Source organism: Coregonus lavaretus (genome assembly GCF_964263955.1).
Source record: "Coregonus lavaretus genome assembly, chromosome: 21".
Lineage (NCBI taxonomy): Eukaryota > Metazoa > Chordata > Actinopteri > Salmoniformes > Salmonidae > Coregonus > Coregonus lavaretus.
The window spans coordinates 18,067,610-18,088,366 of record NC_140008.1 but is presented as its reverse complement, the minus strand read 5'-3'; the positions used below and the strand labels follow the sequence as shown (position 1 = coordinate 18,088,366).

General features: G+C 42.2%; 1 protein-coding gene across 2 annotated transcripts in view; it reads left to right on the top strand.

Moving 5' to 3' along the window:
- The first annotated feature begins 6,775 nt into the window (after positions 1-6,775).
- LOC311149000 (guanine nucleotide-binding protein subunit alpha-11-like) overlaps positions 6,776-20,757 on the top strand; it is a 54,613-nt gene continuing 40,631 nt past the window's right edge. For both annotated transcript variants that reach the window (XM_084186058.1, XM_084186059.1), the window contains exon 1: positions 6,776-7,963. In XM_084186058.1, coding sequence (XP_084042184.1) covers positions 7,828-7,963 — 136 coding nt within the window. In that variant the 5' untranslated portion in view covers positions 6,776-7,827. The remainder of the gene's footprint in view (positions 7,964-20,757) is intronic.

The following is a 20,757-nucleotide window of genomic DNA, read 5'->3' as shown; positions in this document are numbered from 1 at the left end:
GTTTGAATAGGAAATATAGCAAAATGCATTGGAAATGTAGTCATTGACAAGGTTAGAAATAATGATTTTTAATTGAAATAATAATTGTGTCCTTCAAACTTTGCTTTCGTCAAATAATCCTCCATTTGCAGCAATTACAGCCTTGCAGACCTTTGGCATTCTAGTTGTCAATTTGTTGAGGTAATCTGAAGAGATTTCACCCCATGCTTCCTGAAGCACCTCCCACAAGTTGGATTGGCTTGATGGGCACTTCCTACGTATCATACGGTCAAGCTGCTCCTACAACAGCTCAATAGGGTTGAGATCCGTTGACAGAATACCAGCTGACTGCTTCTTCCCTAAATAGTTATTGCATAGTTTGGAGCTGTGCTTTGGGTTATTGTCCTGTTGTAGGAGGAAATTGGCTCCAATCAAGCGCCGTCCACAGGGTATAGCATGGCGTTGCAAAATGGAATGATAGCCTTCCTTCTTCAAGATCCCTTTTACCCTGTACAAATCTCCCACTTTACCACCACCAAAGCACCCCCAGACCATCACATTGCCTCCACCATGCTTGACAGATGGCATCAAGCACTCATCCAGCATCTTTTCATTTGGTCTGAGTCTCACAAATGTTGTTCTTTGTAATTCCGATCTTCCTCTGTCCTGTGTCTGTGTTCTTTTGCCCATCTTATTCTTTTCTTTTTATTGGCCAGTCTGAGATATGGCTTTTTCTTTGCAACTCTGCTTAGAAGGTCAGCATCCCGGAGTCGCCTCTTCACTGTTGACGTTGAGACTGGTGTTTTGCGGGTACTATTTAATGAAGCTGCCAGTTGAGCACCTGTGAGGCGTCTGTTTCTCAAACTAGACACTAATGTATTTGTCCTCTTGCTCAGTTGTGCACCGTGGCCTCCCACTCCTCTTTCTATTCTGGTTAGACAGTTTGTGCTGTTCTGTGAAGGGAGTAGTACACAGCGTTGTACGAGACCTTCAGTTTCTTGGCAATTTCTCGCATGGAATAGCCTTCATTTCTCAGAACAAGAATAGACTGACGAGTTTCAGAAGAAAGTTATTTGTTTCTGGCCATTTTGAGCCTGTAATCGAACCCACAATTGCTGATGCTCCAGATACTCAACTAGTCTCAAGAAGGCCAGTTTTATTGCTTCTTTAAATCAGCACAACAGTTTCCAGCTGTGCTAATATACTTGCAAAAGGGTTTTCTAATGATCAATTAGCCTTTTAAAATGATAAACTTGGATTAGCAAACAACATGCCATTGGAACACGGGACTGATGGTTGCTGATAATGGGCCTCTGTACGCCTATGTTGATATTCCATAAAAAATCAGCCCGCTACAATAGCCATTTACAACATTAACAATGTCTACACTGTATTTTTGATCAATTTGATGTTTATTTTAATGGACAATTTTTTTTGCTTTTCTTTCAAAAACAAGGACATTTCTAAGTGACCCCAAACTTTTGAATGGTAGTGTAGGTATCTAGGGTGGCAGGTAAGGTATAGGTGATATGATCCTTGACTAGTCTCTCAAAGCACTTCATGATGACAGAAGTGAGTGCTAAGGGGGCGATAGTCATTTAGTTCAGTTACCTTTGCTTTCTGGGTTCATGATTCCCACCGTAATTACAACGCGTCACATTTTCTTCACTTTTATAACACTTAATATTATATTTTCCACATTTCTGCTTCTCCCTTCTGCAAACACTTTCTACATGACCAAAAGCTTTACAATGTTCACACTGCATTGGTCTTGGGATAAATGCTCTAACTCTGTAGTTAATATACCCTAACCGCACTAATTGCGGTGGGAATCATGAACCCACGTCTTCTCAATGCCCCACAAGGGTAAAAGAGAATGAGGTGGCCAAAGTCAGGGTTGTACAGAGCATATCATATGCAGAAGCTGTGAAAAGGGTTGATGGTTTGAATGTTGCACCAGAAGAGTGCATGGTAGTGGAGAGACTCCATTTCAAAAAACAAAAGAACAGACAGACCTTCACCACACATCCGACGTAATTCAATCACTCCAGGAATATTTTTCATGCCTTCCAAATCAACATCACACCAAAAACGCCAGATATAACCCCCTTGAGGTGTGCTCTGTTCGAAGAGACACACACAACACTTCAAACTTATCAAATCGATTAAGACACAACGCACGTTCCTTCTGATCCGCAGAATCACAAAAAAATCGATACAAGCCCGCCTCTCGTGATCCTCACAGCCTTCACTTTACCCAGCACTCTCTCCACCAGTTTGGATAACTCAAATGGTTTCTTCCAAGATTGGTACTCTGCTCAGCTGCTACTCATTAACAAACCATACTCCTACTAGATACGAAGTGTCATTCTCCCGGAACATAGCACAGTCCGCGTGATCAAAACAATCTTGATGCGTGGATTCCGATTGGTCAGACCAGCTTTTAATAGTCCTTAGCACGGGTACTTCCTGTTTGAGTTTTCCCATTAATTCGAAATTCCTGTTCTTTTTCGAAGATTTCTCACAAAAACAAGTGTAACGCTGTGAAATGTCAACGGAGCACTGAGCATATCAAGCTTTTTTATTTTCAAAGCCTTTTATATTTAATTTAGCTCCTGTCATGCTAATTTTGCGATATATATATATATACAGTACCAGTCAAATGTTTGGACACACCTACTCATTCAAGGGTTTTCTTTATTTTTATTATTTTCTACATTGTAGAATAATAGTGAAGACATCAAAACTATGAAATAACACATATGGAATCATGTAGTAACCAAAAAAGTGTTAAACAAATCAAAATACATTTTATATTTTAGATTCTTCAAAGTAGACACCCTTTGCCTTGATGACAGCTTTGCACAATCTTGGCATTCTCTCAACCAGCTTCACCTGGAATGCTTTTCCAACAGTCTTGAAGGAGTTCCCACATATGCTGAGCACTTGTTGGCTGCTTTTCCTTCACTCTGCGGTCCGACTCATCCCAAACCATCTCAATTGTGTTAATGGCAGGGGATTCTGGAGGCCAGGTCATCTGATGCAGCACTCCATCACTCTCCTTCTTGGTAAAATAGCCCTTACACAGCCTGGAGGTGTGTTGGGTCATTGTCCTGTTGAAAAACAAATGATAGTCCCACTAAGCCCAAACAAGATGGGATGGCGTATCACTGCAGAATTCTGTGGTAGCCATGCTGGTTAAATGTGCCTTGAATTCTAAATAAATCACAGACAGTGTCACCAGCAAAGCTCCCCCACACCATAACACCTCCTTCTCCATGCTTTACGGTGGGAACTACACATGTGGAGATCATCCGTTCACCCACACCGCGTCACACAAAGACACAGCGGTTGGAACCAAAAATCTCCAATTTGGACTCCACACCAAAGGACACATTTCCACCGGTCTAATGTCCATTGCTCGTGTTTCTTGGCCCAAGCAAGTCTCTTATTATTATTGGTGTCCTTTAGTAGTGGTTTCTTTGCAGCAATTCGACCATGAAGGCCTGATTCACACAGTCCCCTCTGAACCGTTGATGTTGAGATGTGTCTGTGACTTGAACTCTGTGAAGCATTTATTTGGGCTGGTAACTCTAATGAACTTATCCTCTGCAGCAGAGGTAACCCTGGGTCTTCCATTCCTGTGGCGGTCCTCATGAGAGCCAGTTTCATCATAGCGCTTGATGGTTTTTGTGACTGCACTTGAAGAAACTTTCAAAGTTCTTGAAATGTTCCGTATTAACTGACCTTCATGTCTTAAAGTAATGATGGACTGTAATTTCTCTTTGCTTATTTGAGCTGTTCTTGCCATAATATGGACTTGGTCTTTTACCAAATAGGGCTATCTTCTGTATACCCCTACATGATTCCATATGTGTTATTTCGTAGTTTTGATGTCTTCACAATGTAAAACATAGTAAAAATAAAGAAAAACCCTTGAATGAGTAGCTGTGTCCAAACATTTGACTGGTAGTGTGGCTTCATCAATAAGTGCATTGATGATGTCGTCCCCACAGTGACCGTATGTACATACCCCAACCAGAAGCCATGGTTTACAGGAAACATCCGCACTGAGCTAAAGGGTAGAGCTGCCGCTTTCAAGGAGCGGGACTCTAACCCGGACACTTATAAGAAATCCCGCTATGCCCTCCGACGAACCATCAAACAGGCAAAGAGTCAATACAGGACTAAGATTGAATCGTACTACACTGGCTCTGACGCTCGTCGGATGTGGCAGGGCTTGAAAACTATTACAGACTACAAAGGGAAGCACAGCCGCGAGCTGCCCAGTGACACAAGACTTCCAGACGAGCTAAACCACTTCTATGCTCGCTTCGAGGCAAGCAACACTGAAGCATGCATGAGAGCACCAGCTGTTCCAGATGACTATGTGATCACGCTCTCCGTAGCCGATGTGAGTAAGACTTTTAAGCAGGTCAACATTCACAAGGCCGCAGGGCCAGACGGATTACCAGGACGTGTACTCCGAGCATGTGCTGACCAACTGGCAAGTGTCTTCACTGACATTTTCAACATGTCCCTGACTGAGTCTGTAATACCAACATGTTTCAAGCAGACCACCATAGTCCCCGTGCCCAAGGACTCTAAAATAACCTGCCTAAATGACTACCGACTCGTAGCACTGACGTCTGTAGCCATGAAGTGCTTCGAAAGGCTGGTCATGGCTCACATCAACAGCATTATCGCAGAAACCCTAGACCCACTCCAATTTGCATACCGCCCCAACAGATCCACAGATGATGCAATCTCTATTGCACTCCACACTGCCCTTTCCCACCTGGACAAGAGGAACACCTACGTGAGAATGCTATTCATTGACTACAGCTCAGCATTCAACACCATAGTGCCCTCAAAGCTCATCACTAAACTAAGGATCCTGGGACTAAACACCTCCCTCTGCAACTGGATCCTGGACTTCCTGACAGGCCGCCCCCAAGTGGTAAGGGTAGGTAACAACACATCTGCCACACTGATCCTCAACACGGGGGCCCCTCAGGGGTGCGTGCTCAGTCCCCTCCTGTACTCCCTGTTCACCCATGACTGCATGGCCAGGCACGACTCCAACACCATCGTTAAGTTTGCCGACGACACAACAGTGGTAGGCCTGATCACCGACAACGATGAGACAACCTATAGGGAGGAGGTCAGAGACCTGGCCGTGTGGTGCCAGGACAACAACCTCTCCCTCAACGTGACCAAGACAAAGGCGATGATTGTGGACTACAGGAAAAAAAAGAGGACTGAGCACGCCCCCATTCTCATCGACGGGGCTGTAGTGGAACAGGTTGAGAGCTTCAAGTTCCTTGGTGTCCACATCACCAACAAACTATCATGGTCCAAACACACCAAGACAGTCGTGAAGAGGGCACGACAAAGCCTATTCCCCCTCAGGAGACTGAAAAGATTTGGCATGGGTCCTCAGATCCTCAAAAAATTCTACAGCTGCACCATCGAGAGCATCCTGACTGGTTGCATCACCGCCTGGTATGGCAACTGCTTGGCCTCCGACCGCAAGGCACTACAGAGGGTAGTGCATACGGCCCAGTACATCACTGGGGCCAAGCTTCCTGCCATCCAGGACCTCTATACCAGGCGGTGTCAGAGGAAAGCCCTCAAAATTGTCAGAGACTCCAGCCACCCTAGTCATAGACTGTTCTCTCTGCTACCGCATGGCAAGCGGTACCGGAGTGCCAAGTCTAGGTCCAAAAGACTTCTCAACAGCTTCTACCCCCAAGCCATAAGACTCCTGAACAGCTAATCATGGCTACCCAGACTATTTGCACTGCCCCCCCACCCCATCCTTTTACGCTGCTGCTACTCTGTTAATTATTTATGCATAGTCACTTTAACTCTGCCCACATGTACATATTACTTCAACTACCTCAACTAGCCGGTGCCCCCGCACATTGACTCTGCACCGGCACCCCACTGTATATATAGCCTCCCTACTGTTATTTTATTTTACTTCTGCTCTTTTTTTCTCAACACTTTTTTTGTTGTTGTTTAATTTTTACTTTTTTGTTAAAAATAAATGCACTGTTGGTTAAGGGCTGTAAGTAAGCATTTCACTGTAATGTCTGCACCTGTTGTATTCGGCGCATGTGGCCAATAAAATTTGATTTGATTTGATTTGATATATATATATATATATATATATATATATATATATATATATATATATATATATATACAATAGACAATCTTTGATTAAACAAAGTTGTATTTCCGACATCACAACTAGGAAATAGTAACTTTCGACGAGTACATGAACGCTGCAGTAACTAAAGACGTTTGACAGGGGATGGGCGTTGTCCATCCAGTCACATTTCTGGATCTGTGGTTGATGCGCCTCGGAAGGAAAGGGGTCGTCTCTAGTTACCACAGCCACAAAGTCAAAATTATGTATAAACCCCACCTATTTCTAAAATGTATCTTCTTAAAATCTGATTTTAAACCTAACAATAAACACACTGCTAACCGTATGCCTAACCCTAACCTTAAATGATGACCAAAAAGCGAATTTTTGTTTAACGGAATTTTTACGAGCCAATTTCGACTTTGTGGCTGGGGTAACTAGTGACAACCAAAGGAAAGAGTTTGTCGGTTTCTAACAGACTTGGCACTTTTAAAACCTGCCCGCAGACAGCGTAAACCCCACCCATTCAGTTGCGTTAAACCACCCCCATTCTCCGTTTTGATTTGCTTTCGCTCTGTCAGTCACTTTTTCTCGAAGTGTCGCCAGCAACAAGGTAGTGTGTACATCACACCCGGGGCTGAAGGAAAAAATTCAAAGGGGCGATAAACGCACGAAACAGATAAGGTCTCTTTGGCTGTCAGTTAGGTTTTTATACATTTTTGATAGCTAGTTTGAGTCTACCTGGCTAGCTACGTTTTTGGAGAATGATACCACAATGAACAACGTTAGCTAGTCAAATTTGGCGTTTTAGCTAGCTAAATGTAATATAAATGGCTAGCATTCCATTTTAGCCAGCTAGATAACGTTACCGCTAGCGGGTAAGCCATATTTAGCTAACTAGCAAATGCAACACACTAGATAGCTAGCTTGCTATCCTAGCTAGATAAAGCAGGTTGTTTTTTTTCAGAGGATTATTTTGCGGCTATCATCTTTTTAAAAAAAATTATCGCCGTTGTGGTTTGCCAACTAGCTACTCCTTTAGTTAGCTGATGGACAGTTTCACAGACGTTCTTTGTCACTACTCGGGCGTTTTAAAGTATTGGTTCTGGGGCGGCTAGGCGTAGCAGGAGACTGTACAGATGTGGCAGCCAAGTTTGTCCCCTTGTCTCCGGGACCTGGGTTGGTAAGCACACGGCAATTTAGATGCGTTGGGAGGAGTTGATGCTAGAGTCCAACTACAACGTTTGGCTGTAAATATATTGGTAATTTTTTGGAGAGAAACGCAAAATAGCTAGCTAGCTCGCTGTCCAGATGACTGTCAAGTGCTAGCTAGCAAATTCGTTGGCTAGGTGCTATCGAGTTTAGCAGAGCTAACTGGGCCCTATTAGCTATATTTGTGTCTGCCTCAACTACATTAACCCAAACTTGACATTTGCGCGAGACTAGCAGGCTGTCAAATATTTGGTGTAGCTGCTGCCAATGCTACAGTGAGTAGCTCGCGAATAGGCGTCTTCAAAGGAGGCCAAACTTAGTCGTAGGTAACTGGCTACATTTGTTGCATTCACACCACTCATTTATTTTTACCCCTGGACTGTCCATTTTGATTTACAAAGGGGATCAGAACAGTTATTTGCTACTAAGTGTGAGGCGTGGGCGCCCCATTTCAAGTAGGGCTTTTAAATACTGCGGTGATGACTTTGGAGTCCATGATGGCTTGTTGCCTGAGTGAGGAGGCGAAGGAGTCCAAACGAATCAACGCCGAGATCGATAAGCAGCTTCGCCGAGACAAGCGAGACGCGAGGAGGGAACTCAAACTGCTTTTATTGGGTACAGTAACATTAAACCATTCTTTCTCCATACCCCTTCCCCATAATTTAATTAGGCAGATGGATGCTTGAAATCTTCAATTACTGGAATTCGTATGTGATTGCTCTAAATGTCGGAGTCAATAAGGTATCATTGCTGAAGTGATTCCATTCATCAGGGCATACATTACGCTGTAGCTATGTCTAATGATATGACAGTGTATTTGCTGTATAACGATTTATAGTATGCAAAGCAAGTTGCCCCCAATTACGTAACAGGACTGCTGCTGCTGGAAACCACAGTTTCCCTACGTTGATAACGTTATCCGATATATAAAGCGATATCACTTTATGATTTGGCGATTTCACTTTATGATTTGGATGGCATTGGGAAGAACACTTTTCTCGAAATCCTGCAACTACATAGGCCCAACACCAATGATTCTACACAAATTATGGCAACATTGCCCATCAGTCAAAGCCGTACATTCAAAAACACCAGTGGTGTAGTGGTGCCTGGAGAAGTGGCTATACTGTAATTTTGCCAAAAATGTTTTCATATAGTTTTTTTTTCTCCTATAGATCTTTCAGGTTTTCACTCGCAAAATCACATTTTTGTTGTATAGAAAAAGGACACGTGATATTGTAAGTCCATAACATAACATATGCTTCAACCACATCAGGAGACAATTTGAGGTCTGGGAAAAATCTTTGTTTATTTTTTGGTGTAGTTGCCACTTAATTCAATTGCTCACCTAGCAAGAGACCCTTTGGCTAGCTGTGTTTCTGTACTGTATGTACAATGTCCTATATGTGATGGCAGAGTTTGCAAATCAAATGCCCTCCCGATTGACCAGTTGAGAGCTGTGTGCTCTTGCTGCCTAGTTGATAGTCTATTCCACTGAAACGGCGCTCATGTGAATGTATATTTCATGTGCTTTGTGTTTGTATATGCTACTTTGTGCATGATTTCTCTCTTGTACTACATAATTAATACGGCGTATACCTCCACAACACTACTTTGATTGATACGCATCATTTGGGATTAAGAAGTGAATATGCCCACTGGAGGAAGAAAAAGTGGGTATACGGCGTATACCTGCGTATAGCCTCCACGACACCACTGAACAACAAACACTGGCTCAGTTTACCTCAGTTCAGTAGTCATATAGCCTAGTGTGCCTAAAATAAGTTGCACTCTAGATTTGTCCTCTGTTTTATCAAAGATTAAGTATGTTATCATAGATGTCTATAGTTTGAATGGCAAACTGAAATCAACTTTGCGTGCATTACTAGAGTATAGGCTAGTTTACGCTGTTCAGTAAGTAAGCTTCAGTGGGTTAAGTCTCATGGGTTCTGTAGTCAGAGCTAATGTCTCTTCAGATCGTTCTTGTGTTTTAGAGTTGGGGGGGGGGGAGCAGCAATTAAGCAAATAATTAGATCAGAGACCTAATCTGGAGCTCGGGTCACAAAATCAGACATCCTCGTGGTGGGCCTTTTGTGCCGCTGTGCCTCCAGGGCTGACATAACTGAGCTGTATCACAGTGATTGTCAGGTTGATGACATGGTTGTAAAAAAAATACAACAGAGGCTTCTTGGACAACATAGAGGCATCACACAACTGACTTCACCTTGTTTGTACTTTTCACTTACATGCAGAGCAGTGTATAATGGCACCCATTGGTGATGGTAAGTAGGGCCATGAGTTTTTCCTGACCACGTGACCCGATAACTTATAACTAGAAACCAGAGTTTTTCTTGGTGAAGTTAGGAAAAACTCATGGCCCTAGTAATGGCTGGTTTGATCCTGACGGTTGCTGTAATAGTAGCAACAGACTTCCACAAGGAGTGACCAATGTACAGTATGAATACCAGCATGGACATAGTTTACTCTTACACAGCACTACAGCTTGGGTCAGCACAAACGCTTGTGGAGTGGACATTAGTGTTGCACGGTATACCAAAACGTTGGTACTTTTTCGATAAATGGTTCAGTATTACAATTTGTTACATTCGGTACTATAGTCAAATGTGTCTCACGTGATTGAGAGGATCAAGTCCGTCTATCTGCGCAGCCCCTTTATAGTGCAAAGAGCAAAGTGTCTGCTCTACTTACTCATTCATTGCTAGAGCTGTCTGGGCTGCATTGTTAGCTCCCCACTCATGTTCCACAGAAGTTAACATACTTGAATAATGCAACACGGCATGTAGAGATGTTGAAACTGTTCATTACTGTTCTCGAAACAATGTCCATACAGGCTAGAACACTTTTTTACAATTCAAGACGATACCGGTAGCTTCCAGCTTTAATTGTAGGTTAACTTTCCATGCTAGCTTACAGCTGAAATCACTACCCTAGTACTTTGTGTTAATATTCAAACCATAATGCAAAATATTCTGATTTCAAAGCTGATTGTCACCAAAAACGTTATTAATTAACTTAGTCTCCCTCGCCACCAAAAACTCATTGACGTCTCCTCCCGTCTGGTTTCCACTAGATTCCATAGCCACATTCTGCCTTGGAAATGACATCATTACTTTCTTAAAGAGACGGCGCACACTTTTTTTATAAAAGAGATTGCTTTTCTATGCAACTGTTGTTGATCAGTACAATAAAATAATGTTCTCCTAGCAGTATAAAATAAGTCCTAAATGGAAGGGATTGTCATCTCTAGCCCCATGAAATCAGCTAATACAAACTCAATAACTCTGCATGCACACACTCATATTGAATAATAAGCATTCACCTGTATTGTGTGGTCCTCTGTAGCTCAGCTGGTAGAGCACGGCGCTTGTAACGCCAGGGTAGTGGGTTCGATCCCCGGGACCACCCATACACAAAAAAAACGTATGCACGCATGACTGTAAGTCGCTTTGGTTAAAAGCGTCTGCTAAATGGCATATTATTATTATTATTGTGAATAGACCTAGGCTACATCTTGATTTACCCAGTTTATAAATAGAGATTTACCATTCAAATAAATGATTACCAATGTTTTGTAGTTAGATTGGTAAAAACCAAAGTGAATTTGATTAATTAATGCATACATGGCTGTCTCTAAAAAATGGACATACAATTTTTCAAGTATAATGATATTGAACTCAAAAGATGCCCAGCGATTGAGCAGAGCAGTAGCTGAGTTTCTGTCTGGATCAAGTACCATTCTATGACTTTTTGTGGTATCACTAAGGGCTCTCGTTAGAGTTAAGATATTTGCAATTTCAAAACGCGGACCATAAAGAAAAATGTTTTCAACAATTTCACCTGCGTTTTATATTGAAAGTAAAGTATTTTTTTGGTTCAATAGAGTGATCAGGGACGTGCAAATATAGTTTTCCTTTACAGAAAATACATTAGTGCAACACATTCGGCAGAAAATAACTTAATTTTCATCAGATGATGACAGAAGTGCAACCCTGTTTGGCTAGCAGCTACAAATGAATTGACAGTTAAAAACAACCTTGCTTTTTACAAAACCGATGCATGGCCATCCTATATTTAATGTTTATCATAGAAAGAATGTAGCCAGCTACATTTCCTAATGTTTTGCTTCAAGTTAATCTTCCATTTTACTGTAGAAAAGTAGCTACACATCAGTCAGAGCGCTGTCTGCTGATAGAATGCCCGTTCGTGAATTCTCATCGGAGTGAAGAAGTGCAGCTGAAGCACAAAATTAGTTTCCGTAGCTGGTAAATTAATCGCACAAAGTCAAAGAACTACGAATCCTATATAGCATATTCCACCTCGCGCTGCAACACTGCCTGGCTGGGGCTGTGCGCACGTGAAGAGCTGAGTGAAATATTCATTTTTAGAAGCGCTGCGCATAACAGTTGGTCTAATTTACTTGAAACTAAAGTCTACTGAAGTGAAATTTGTCCTTGTGTTTCTTGGCTATTTACATTGTTTTGTTCATAAGCTAGGTTGTTTTTCTATGTTTGAGTTTCAACTGCTAGGGAAGAGAAGACAATGCTTCTAATAGTCAGACTCAATCTTTCAGGCACAAACATGACTTGAGTCGTATTACCACCGTAAACTCCCGCCCTTAAAGGGGAAGGTGAACATTTTGTCTCATCTGTGATATTTTTAAATTAATCACGTCACAAAAAATTTAATTAAACAATATACCACATTACTTCCTACTACTAATACATTTATTGTTTTAGAAACATTACAAAGCATGCTCATCAGTTTTTTGTGTGTTTTGTTGGTGTAATATTAGCTGCAAAAACATATGTAGCTGGTAAAAAAATCTGAGTGGGTAGTAGATTTTTAAATCTGCCTGCCACAGTGGCTGGTGGACCAAAAAGTACATTTTATGCCCTGGTGATGGTATCGAGTATCGTGATACTAAACCTGGTATCGGTATCAAAGTCAAAATTGACAACACTAGTGGACATTGTGTGAATTTGAAAAGTAGTCTTTTGTACTTCAAAAGCTGTTGCTTGGCCAACTTTACCAGGTCATATTTTTGGTGCTCAATAATTTACTATTATGCTAGGCCTATTGTAGGTGAATATTTTATACTGGGAAATGTACAGTGTTTTGAAGGTGTTACTGAAATGTTAGACCAATAGGCTATGTTTTGCTACATTACCAGGTAGATTTTCCCTGCTCCAGAATGTGTTAAACTAGTTCAGAAACTCGGTCCATTTCTCTACACACACTTGGAACTGCTGGTTGCCCTCTATTTGCTGCTTATAATTGGACATCTTAATTGGTTCCTCTCAGTGTTAATGAGATTTGTTTGGAAGCCTAATTCTTAGTGAGTTAAAACCATAGGCTTTAATCCAGATAACCTGGATCATCAAGGTCTTCTTACAAGCTTATCTCTGTCAAGGAGCATTGGTTAAGCATACTAATAGTTTAACATAGCCAGCCATTGATTTCTTTTTTGACCACTGCCTTACTAACTCTGGAACAGTTATTGCCAATTCATAAGCCAACTAAGGCATGATGGCTTTGTGACTCTTATTGACTTTTATTAAGAAAGGAAATGTGAAGAACAAGGCCTAGCTGCTACACTGGCAGTGTGTGAAAGGAGGCAAGGAAACCTGGGAGTTCTGGGAGATTCTAGCAACTGTCCAAAATCTTTTCTGTGTTTTTATGTTTCATCAGGTTAATTCAGGAGAGAATATTGTGTTTGGCCTATATCTGAAATGAGGGTGGCTTTTGGGAACAGATGGGTTTCCAGGGATTTGGTCAAAGTTGGGCAAATTGTACACATTTTAATGAATGGCCTTAGGCTGAGTCTACACCTGACATTAAAAATAACTTCTGAAATCCAATTACATTAACAAACCATTCATATGACATTCCGTTCATGGGCTTTGTTCTACAAATGTATCCCATCTCAAATGTTGTGGTTGGCTAACACATCTACAAATTGCTACAAAGCAGATTCAAGACATCCACGTCCGTCAGTGGAGGTGGTCAGACCGATCCCGTCCTTAGATCCCAGGTAGGGCTGTGACGATTATGGAATTTTGCGTAACGATTAGGGCTAGGCATAATTATCATGCAAATGTCCACAGTTACTGTCATTTTTGCTAAAACATGTTTTGAGCTTGTAATATATCATAATGCGTCTTTGAAAATTAGCTATGACATACCAACTGAATAAAACACAGTTTTGGTGACACCCCGTCTCAAAAACAAATGGTTTTGACCGCTTGGAACTTTTGGAAATGCAGCTTCTCCTCCTGAAAGTGCCGTACTGATGGTAAAATGATTTTTGTCCTCATTGACAAATTACCAACTTTACCCTCTTCATGTAAAAATGGAAAACTGCCATTGGGTAAACTACACTGAGTGTACAAAACATTAGGAACACCTTCCTAATATTTAGTTGCACCCCCTTTTGCCCTCAGAACAGACTCAATTTGTCTGGGCATGGACTCTAGAAGGTGTCGAAAGCTAACCCAGGGATGCTGGCCCATTTTGACTCCAATGCCTCCCACATTTGTGTCAAGTTGGCTGGATGTCCTTTGGGTGGTGGACCATTCTTGATACACACCGGAAACTGTTGATCGTAAAAAACCCAGCAGCGTTGCAGTTCTTGACACACTCAAACCGGTGTGCCTGGCACCTACTACCATACCCTGTTCAAAGTCACTTACATATTTTGTCTTGCCCCATTCACCCTCTGAATGGCATACATACACAAGCCATGTCTCAAGGCTTAAAAATCCTTCTTTAACCGGTCTCCTCCCTTTCATCTACACTGATCTGAAGTGGATTTAACATGTGACATCAATAAGAGATCATAGCTTTCACCTGGATTCACCTTGTCAGTCTGTCATGGAAAGAGCAGGTGTTCCTAATGTTTTGTACACTCAATGTATATCTACTAATCCCAAGGGTCTTTTTCACATCTAGGCTTACACCTAGCCAGAAACATCAGATCTAATTGAATCTGGCAACTCTCCAATCACATGATGCAGTTACAAACTTTTTACTTTTAAACTCGGACAAAACAGAGATGCTTGTTCTAGGTCCCAAGAAACAAAGAGATCTTCTGTTAAATCTGACAATTAATCTTGATGGTTGTAAAGTCGTCTCAAATAAAACTGTGAAGGACCTAGGCGTTACTCTTGACCCTGATCTCTCTTTTGACGAACATATCAAGACTGTTTCAAGGACAGCTTTTTTCCATCTACGTAACATTGCAAAAATCAGAAATTTTCTGTCCAAAAATGATGCAGAAAAATTAATCCATGCATTTGTTACTTCTAGGTTAGACTACTGCAATGCTCTATTTTCCGGCTACCCGGATAAAGCACTAAATAAACTTCAGTTAGTGCTAAATACGGCTGCTAGAATCCTGACTAGAACCAAGAAATTTGATCATATTACTCCAGTGCTAGCTTCCCTACACTGGCTTCCTGTTAAGGCAAGGGCTGATTTCAAGGTTTTACTGTTAACCTATAAAGCGTTACATGGGCTTGCTCCTACCTATCTTTCCGAGTTGGTCCTGCCGTACATACCAATACGTACGCTACGGTCACAAGACGCAGGCCTCCTAATTGTCCCTAGAATTTCTAAGCAAACAGCGGGAGGCAGGGCTTTCTCCTATAGATCTCCATTTTTATGGAACAGTCTGCCTACCCATGTGAGAGACGCAGACTCGGTCTCAACCTTTAAGTCTTTACTGAAGACTTATCTCTTCAGTAGGTCATATGATTGAGTGTAGTCTGGCCCAGGAGTGTGAAGGTGAACGGAAAGGCTGGAGCAACGAACAGCCCTTGCTGTCTCTGCCAGGCCGGTTCCCCTCTCCACTGGGGTTCTCTGCCTCTAACCCTGTTGCAGGGGCTGAGTCACTGGCTTGCTGGTGCTCTTTCATGCCGTCCCTGGGAGGGGTGCGTCACTTGAGTGGGTTGAGTTACTGACGTGATCTTCCTGTCTGGGTTGGCGCCCCCCCCTTGGTTTGTGCTGTGGTGGAGACCTCTGTGGGCTATACTCGGCCTTGTCTCAGGATTGTAAGTTGGTGGTTGGGGATATCCCTCTAGTGGTGCGGGGGCTGTGCTTTGGCGGAGTGGGTGGGGTTATATCCTTCCTGTTTGGCCCTGTCCGGGGGTTTCTTCGGATGGGGCCACAGTGTCTCCGGACCGCTCCTGTCTCAGCCTCCAGTATTTATGCTGCAGTAGTTTGTGTCGGGGGGCTGGGGTTAGTTGGTTATACCTGGAGTACTTCTCCTGTCTTATCCAGTGTCCTGTGTGAATTTAAGTATGCTCTCTCTAATTCTCTCGTTCTCTCTTTCTCTCTGAGAACCTGAGCCCTAGGACCATACGTCAGGACTACCGGGCATGATGACACCTTGCTGTCCCCAGTCCGCCTGGCCTTGCTGCTATTCCAGTTTCAACTGTTCTGCCTGCGGCTACGAAACCCCTACCTGTCCCAGACCTGCTGTTTTCAACTCTTAATGATCGGCTATGAAAAGCCAACTGAGAGACCTGAGCCCTAGGACCATACGTCGGGACTACCGGCCGTGGTGACTCCTTGCTGTCCCCAGTCCGCCTGGCCTTGCTGCTATTCCAGTTTCAACTGTTCTGCCTGCGGTTATGGAACCCCTACCTGTCCCAGACCTGCTGTTTTCAACTCTTAATGATCGGCTATGAAAAGCCAACTGAGATTTATTCCTGATTATTATTTGACCATGCTTGTCACTTATGAACATTTTTGAACATCTTGGCATGGTTCTGTTATAATCTCCACCCGGCACAACCAGAAGAGGACTGGCCACCCCTCATAGCCTGGTTCCTCTCTAGGTTTCTTCCTAGGTTTTGCCTTTCTAGGGAGTTTTTCCTAGCCACCGTGCTTCTACACCTGCATTACTAGCTGTTTGGGGTTTTAGGCTGGGTTTCTGTACAGCACTTCGAGATATTAGCTGATGTAAGAAGGGCTATATAAAATAAAATTGACATACAAGGGTAATTTAAATAAGGTGTTACACTGACAAGCATTGGACTGATTATCTTGTCAGATAAGGTTTTGAGACACACAGGTCGAAATATACTGAACAAAAATATAAACGCAACATGCTACAATTTAAATGATTTTACTGCGTTACCGTTCATATAAGGAAATTAGTCAATTTAAATAAAGAAATTAGGCCCTAATCTATGGATTTCGCATGACTGGGAATACAGATATGCATCTGTTGGTCACAGATCTTTTTTTTAAAGTATGGGGGAGGATCAGAAAACCAGTCAGTATTTGGTGTGACCACCATTTGCCTCATGCAGCGCGACACATCTCCTTCACATAGAGTTGATCAGGCTGTTGATTGTGACCTGTGGAATGTTGGCCCACTACTCTTAAATGGCTGTTTGAAGTTGCTGGAAATTGGCGGGAACTGGAACAAGCTGTCGTACATGTTGATCCAGAGCATTCCAAACATGCTTTATGGGTGAGTATGCAGACCACTGGAACATTTTCAGGAATTGTGTACAGATCCTTGCGGCATGGGGCAGTGCATTATCCTGCGGCAACATAAGGGGATGGCGGCGGATGAATGGCATGACAATGGGCCTTAGGATCTCGACAACGAACACAAAATGGAATTGTGTTCGTTGTCCGTAGCTTATGCCTGCCCATACCATAACCCCACTGCCAGCATGGGGCACTCTGTTCACAATGTTGACATCCGCAAACCACTCGCCCACACAAGTCCATACACGTGGTCTGCGGTTGTGAGGCCGGTTGGACATACTGCCAAATTCTCTAAAATGTTGTTGGAGAGAAATGAACATTCAGTTCTCTGACAACAGCTCTGGTGGACATTCCTGCAGGCAGCATGCCAATTGCACGCTCCCTCAACTTGAGACATCTGTGGCATTGTTGTGTGACACAACTGCACATTTTAAAGTGGCCTTTTATTGTCCCCAGCACAAGGTGCTCCTGGGTAATGATCATGCTGTTTTAATCATCTTCTTGATATGCCACACCTGTCAGGTGGATGGATTATCTTGGCAAAGGAGAAATGCTCACTAACAGGTATGTAAACTAATTTGTGCACAAAATTGAGAGAAATGAGCTTTTTGTGCGTATGGAAGATTTCTGGGATCTTTTATTTCAGCTCATGAAACATGGGACCAACACTTTACATGTTGTGTTTATATTTTTTCAGTGTATATTGTTTCTGAACGTTTACCTTATAGCTTCATGGACACAGCCTAGGCTAAGAAGAAACAACCTCCCTACCACCCTGAACCTGTCATTCACATAAGCTCTTGTCATGACTAGATTTGTCAGTCATATGCTAGTTAGCAGCATGGCCCCAGTCATGAACACTGCTTCATACAATATTTATCCTCAGAGAAAACAAGCCTGGCCTTCTTCAGCACAGTTGGCCTTTGTGAGGAGGTCTCTTCAGAAAAGGGGGAAAGTAATCAAGATTAGACTTCACTGGCCCTTCTATATGACCATAAAGTCAGGTTTCCTGTCGGGTGAAATGTGATGGGGAATTTCAACAAACCTCATTGGAGTTTTTCCTGATCATGTGACTCGGCTAGGAAAGCTCCAGGCTGCATAGCTGATTCCTGGCCCTACCCGCTGGTTAATACAGATGTAGATGGAGCAAGGAAAGACATAAGGTAGGCCAAGGTATAGTCGTGCCAGAAGTGTGAAAGGTTTTAGCAGCTCTGTTAAGAGTAAGGCTCCAACAACTCCCCAGTTCTTCTGGCGGGCCAAAGTGTGTTTGGGGACTGGCATTGCGCAAGCAGGCATCTGAGTTGGCCAGCATATTGTTAAACATTGATTCAAAATATATAAGCAGAAGGGAAAAATATTGCCCCGCTTTTTTTCCAAAATAAATGAGATGGTAGGATGGTCGCTGAATGAGATTGAATTGGAAGGCTGCTTTTTTTCATGACCCTTTAAAATTTTTTTTATCAAAATGTTGAAAGATCAACTCTAAATTGCTGTAATCTTTCAGTTAGGGGATGGAAAAAGATGTCAAATGATGTTATTAGGATTCAAAGAATGACAGTGTGAAGCAATTCAGCATCAAATGTAGTTTACGGAAGTTCAATCTGGAAGGCTGGTCTGAATGCTCATTTAACTTCATCCAGTAAGCATAACATAATTCACTTTGTTTCCTATTCTATGGGTATAGTGGGAATGAATACAAATAGATCAGCATAGCGTCTTGTTTTCTTCTCTTTCCTATTATCCATGTGCAGATTGTTATTTACCTTATAGCCTATAAGCACAGCACAATAATGCACATTCCTCACGCTAGCTGTTTAACCTATGGGCTCTTGCAATCATCACCTTCCTCTCTCTCAACCAATGTGCGTAAATCTTGATGTATTTATGTCAACTTACCCTCGTTCTCTCATTTGCTGATATTCAGTAACAGTTTGACAACCATCCACCTCCCCACCACCAGCAGCTATGATAAATAACCTTAAGGCCTGTCATTGAAACGCCTTTACCCCGCGAGGCCATTCCCCAAACTATTTTAATAATGTCATATTGCATTCCGTCTTTGTTGTTCATTCATTTAAGCCTGAACTCGATTGAACTTGAGTTCTATCTAATTCATTCTCTCACTTCATTTGGGATCCATATTCACTACTGTTGATTCTGCAATGCACTGTGCTTGGTCATTCTTGTATTGCGGTGGCATTTGCGTGACTCTCCTTTGCAACCATTAAAAACACTTCATATGTGTTTTTTATATTGAATGGTTTATGATAAAACATAATGCAAAACTTTTATACTGCAAAACTTTGTTAAATGCATTTAAAGTACTTAGTGCAAGCAAATTGGGTTGTTCCAATAGTGACATGTTTTTGAGATTTAGCATTCTATTATTTCGAATGCTAGAAAATATAGGTATGTAATATATTGTATAGATCAATAAAAACAAAGGCTATTAAAATACGTGTCGCTAAGTTTTATGTCATTCAGGGCTCAACATTCAGGTAGTTGAACTTCTAAATCGGCTAGAGGAAATGTCTGAATTCAAAGTAGGCTATTTCATGATGACTGAATTGCGCATCGCTAATGTTCCAGGACTTTTAACTTTTTAAATACCTGGTTTGCATACCCTTTCTGTCCTTAGCATTTACTGGTAGATATCATAACTTGCAACATCTTTCCTATCAGTTATGTATCCTAGATTAAAATTTGCATTGTAAAATTGTTTACTGGCCTGGAGCATTTCCAAAACTTCCCCGGGCCAGCGGGCAGCCCTGAATGTCGAGCCCTGTCATTGGTGTTACTGCTTTAAAAATCACTATTGCAAAGATAAACAAGGACCTTGAGGATTCCCTCCAGTGGCAAACTGTTATCAGGGAAGGGGTCTATATTACTATATATTTGTTTGAGCTAATCACACCTTTTTAATAAGTCAAATTTGAGGATTACATTGATAATTTGTCTGAATAAAGTATTTGGTGGTACTCAATTTTAATGAAGGGAAATTAAGTTGTGATCAAATTGATTAATCAAAGGGTTAATGACCTTTAGATTTTAACATCTGTGGCCTCCATTTAAGAAAATCCTCAATTACCTCGTGTCATTGGTGTTACTACTCCTACTGGTGTCACTCCTTCCAAAATGCCATGACCAATGCCACTGCAATTCAAGAACAACCCTGCTATATCCTCTGTAGTTGTCCCACAATTTTTTATAGGCCTATTGTGGGGATTGTAGCCTACATAGGCCTATATGAACATCTACACTTGTGTGAAGCAGTAGGTAGTACACATCTTGAGTAGGCCAACATAACTGGGCTCAGTCACAGGTCTTCCCTGAGAGCCGACGTAGTGGTGGTTTTGTCTTGTGTTTCAGAACAAAATAAATATGCTGTTCCTTTGTGATTTTGTGCTCTTCTCAGTGGTGTGGCTGATTGTGTTAGCTGTTTAGAGGAGCTGGCAGGCTGGCTTAGGAGGAGCATTCTACGTTGTAGCAAAGGCAAGTCACAAGTGATTTAAATGTGTACAGAACTGAGCTGGAGAGCTGCAACAGCCATGTATGGGGTTTACTCTGTTACACTTTCATTCATGCCAGACAGTGTGTGTGTCGGAGTGCATGTAATGTTCTTGTACACATGCCTTTTAGTTAGGTAGCTGTAATTATAGGTCAAGACAGATGGTCGTCTAGCCATCTAACCCCCCGTCCTACATTTTTGGTGTTTTGAAAGACACTGCTCTCTGGAACAGAAGGAAGTGCATTTAGGCTGCTGAGCTCCAGACTCAGATCCCAGGCAGCTCAACTTGTTGATGTCCAGGACGAGCTTTCCTCTGGCTAATGAGAGGCTGCTTTGATGTGAGTAGATGTGTCCCCAGCCCCTTCTGCCTCCCACAGGG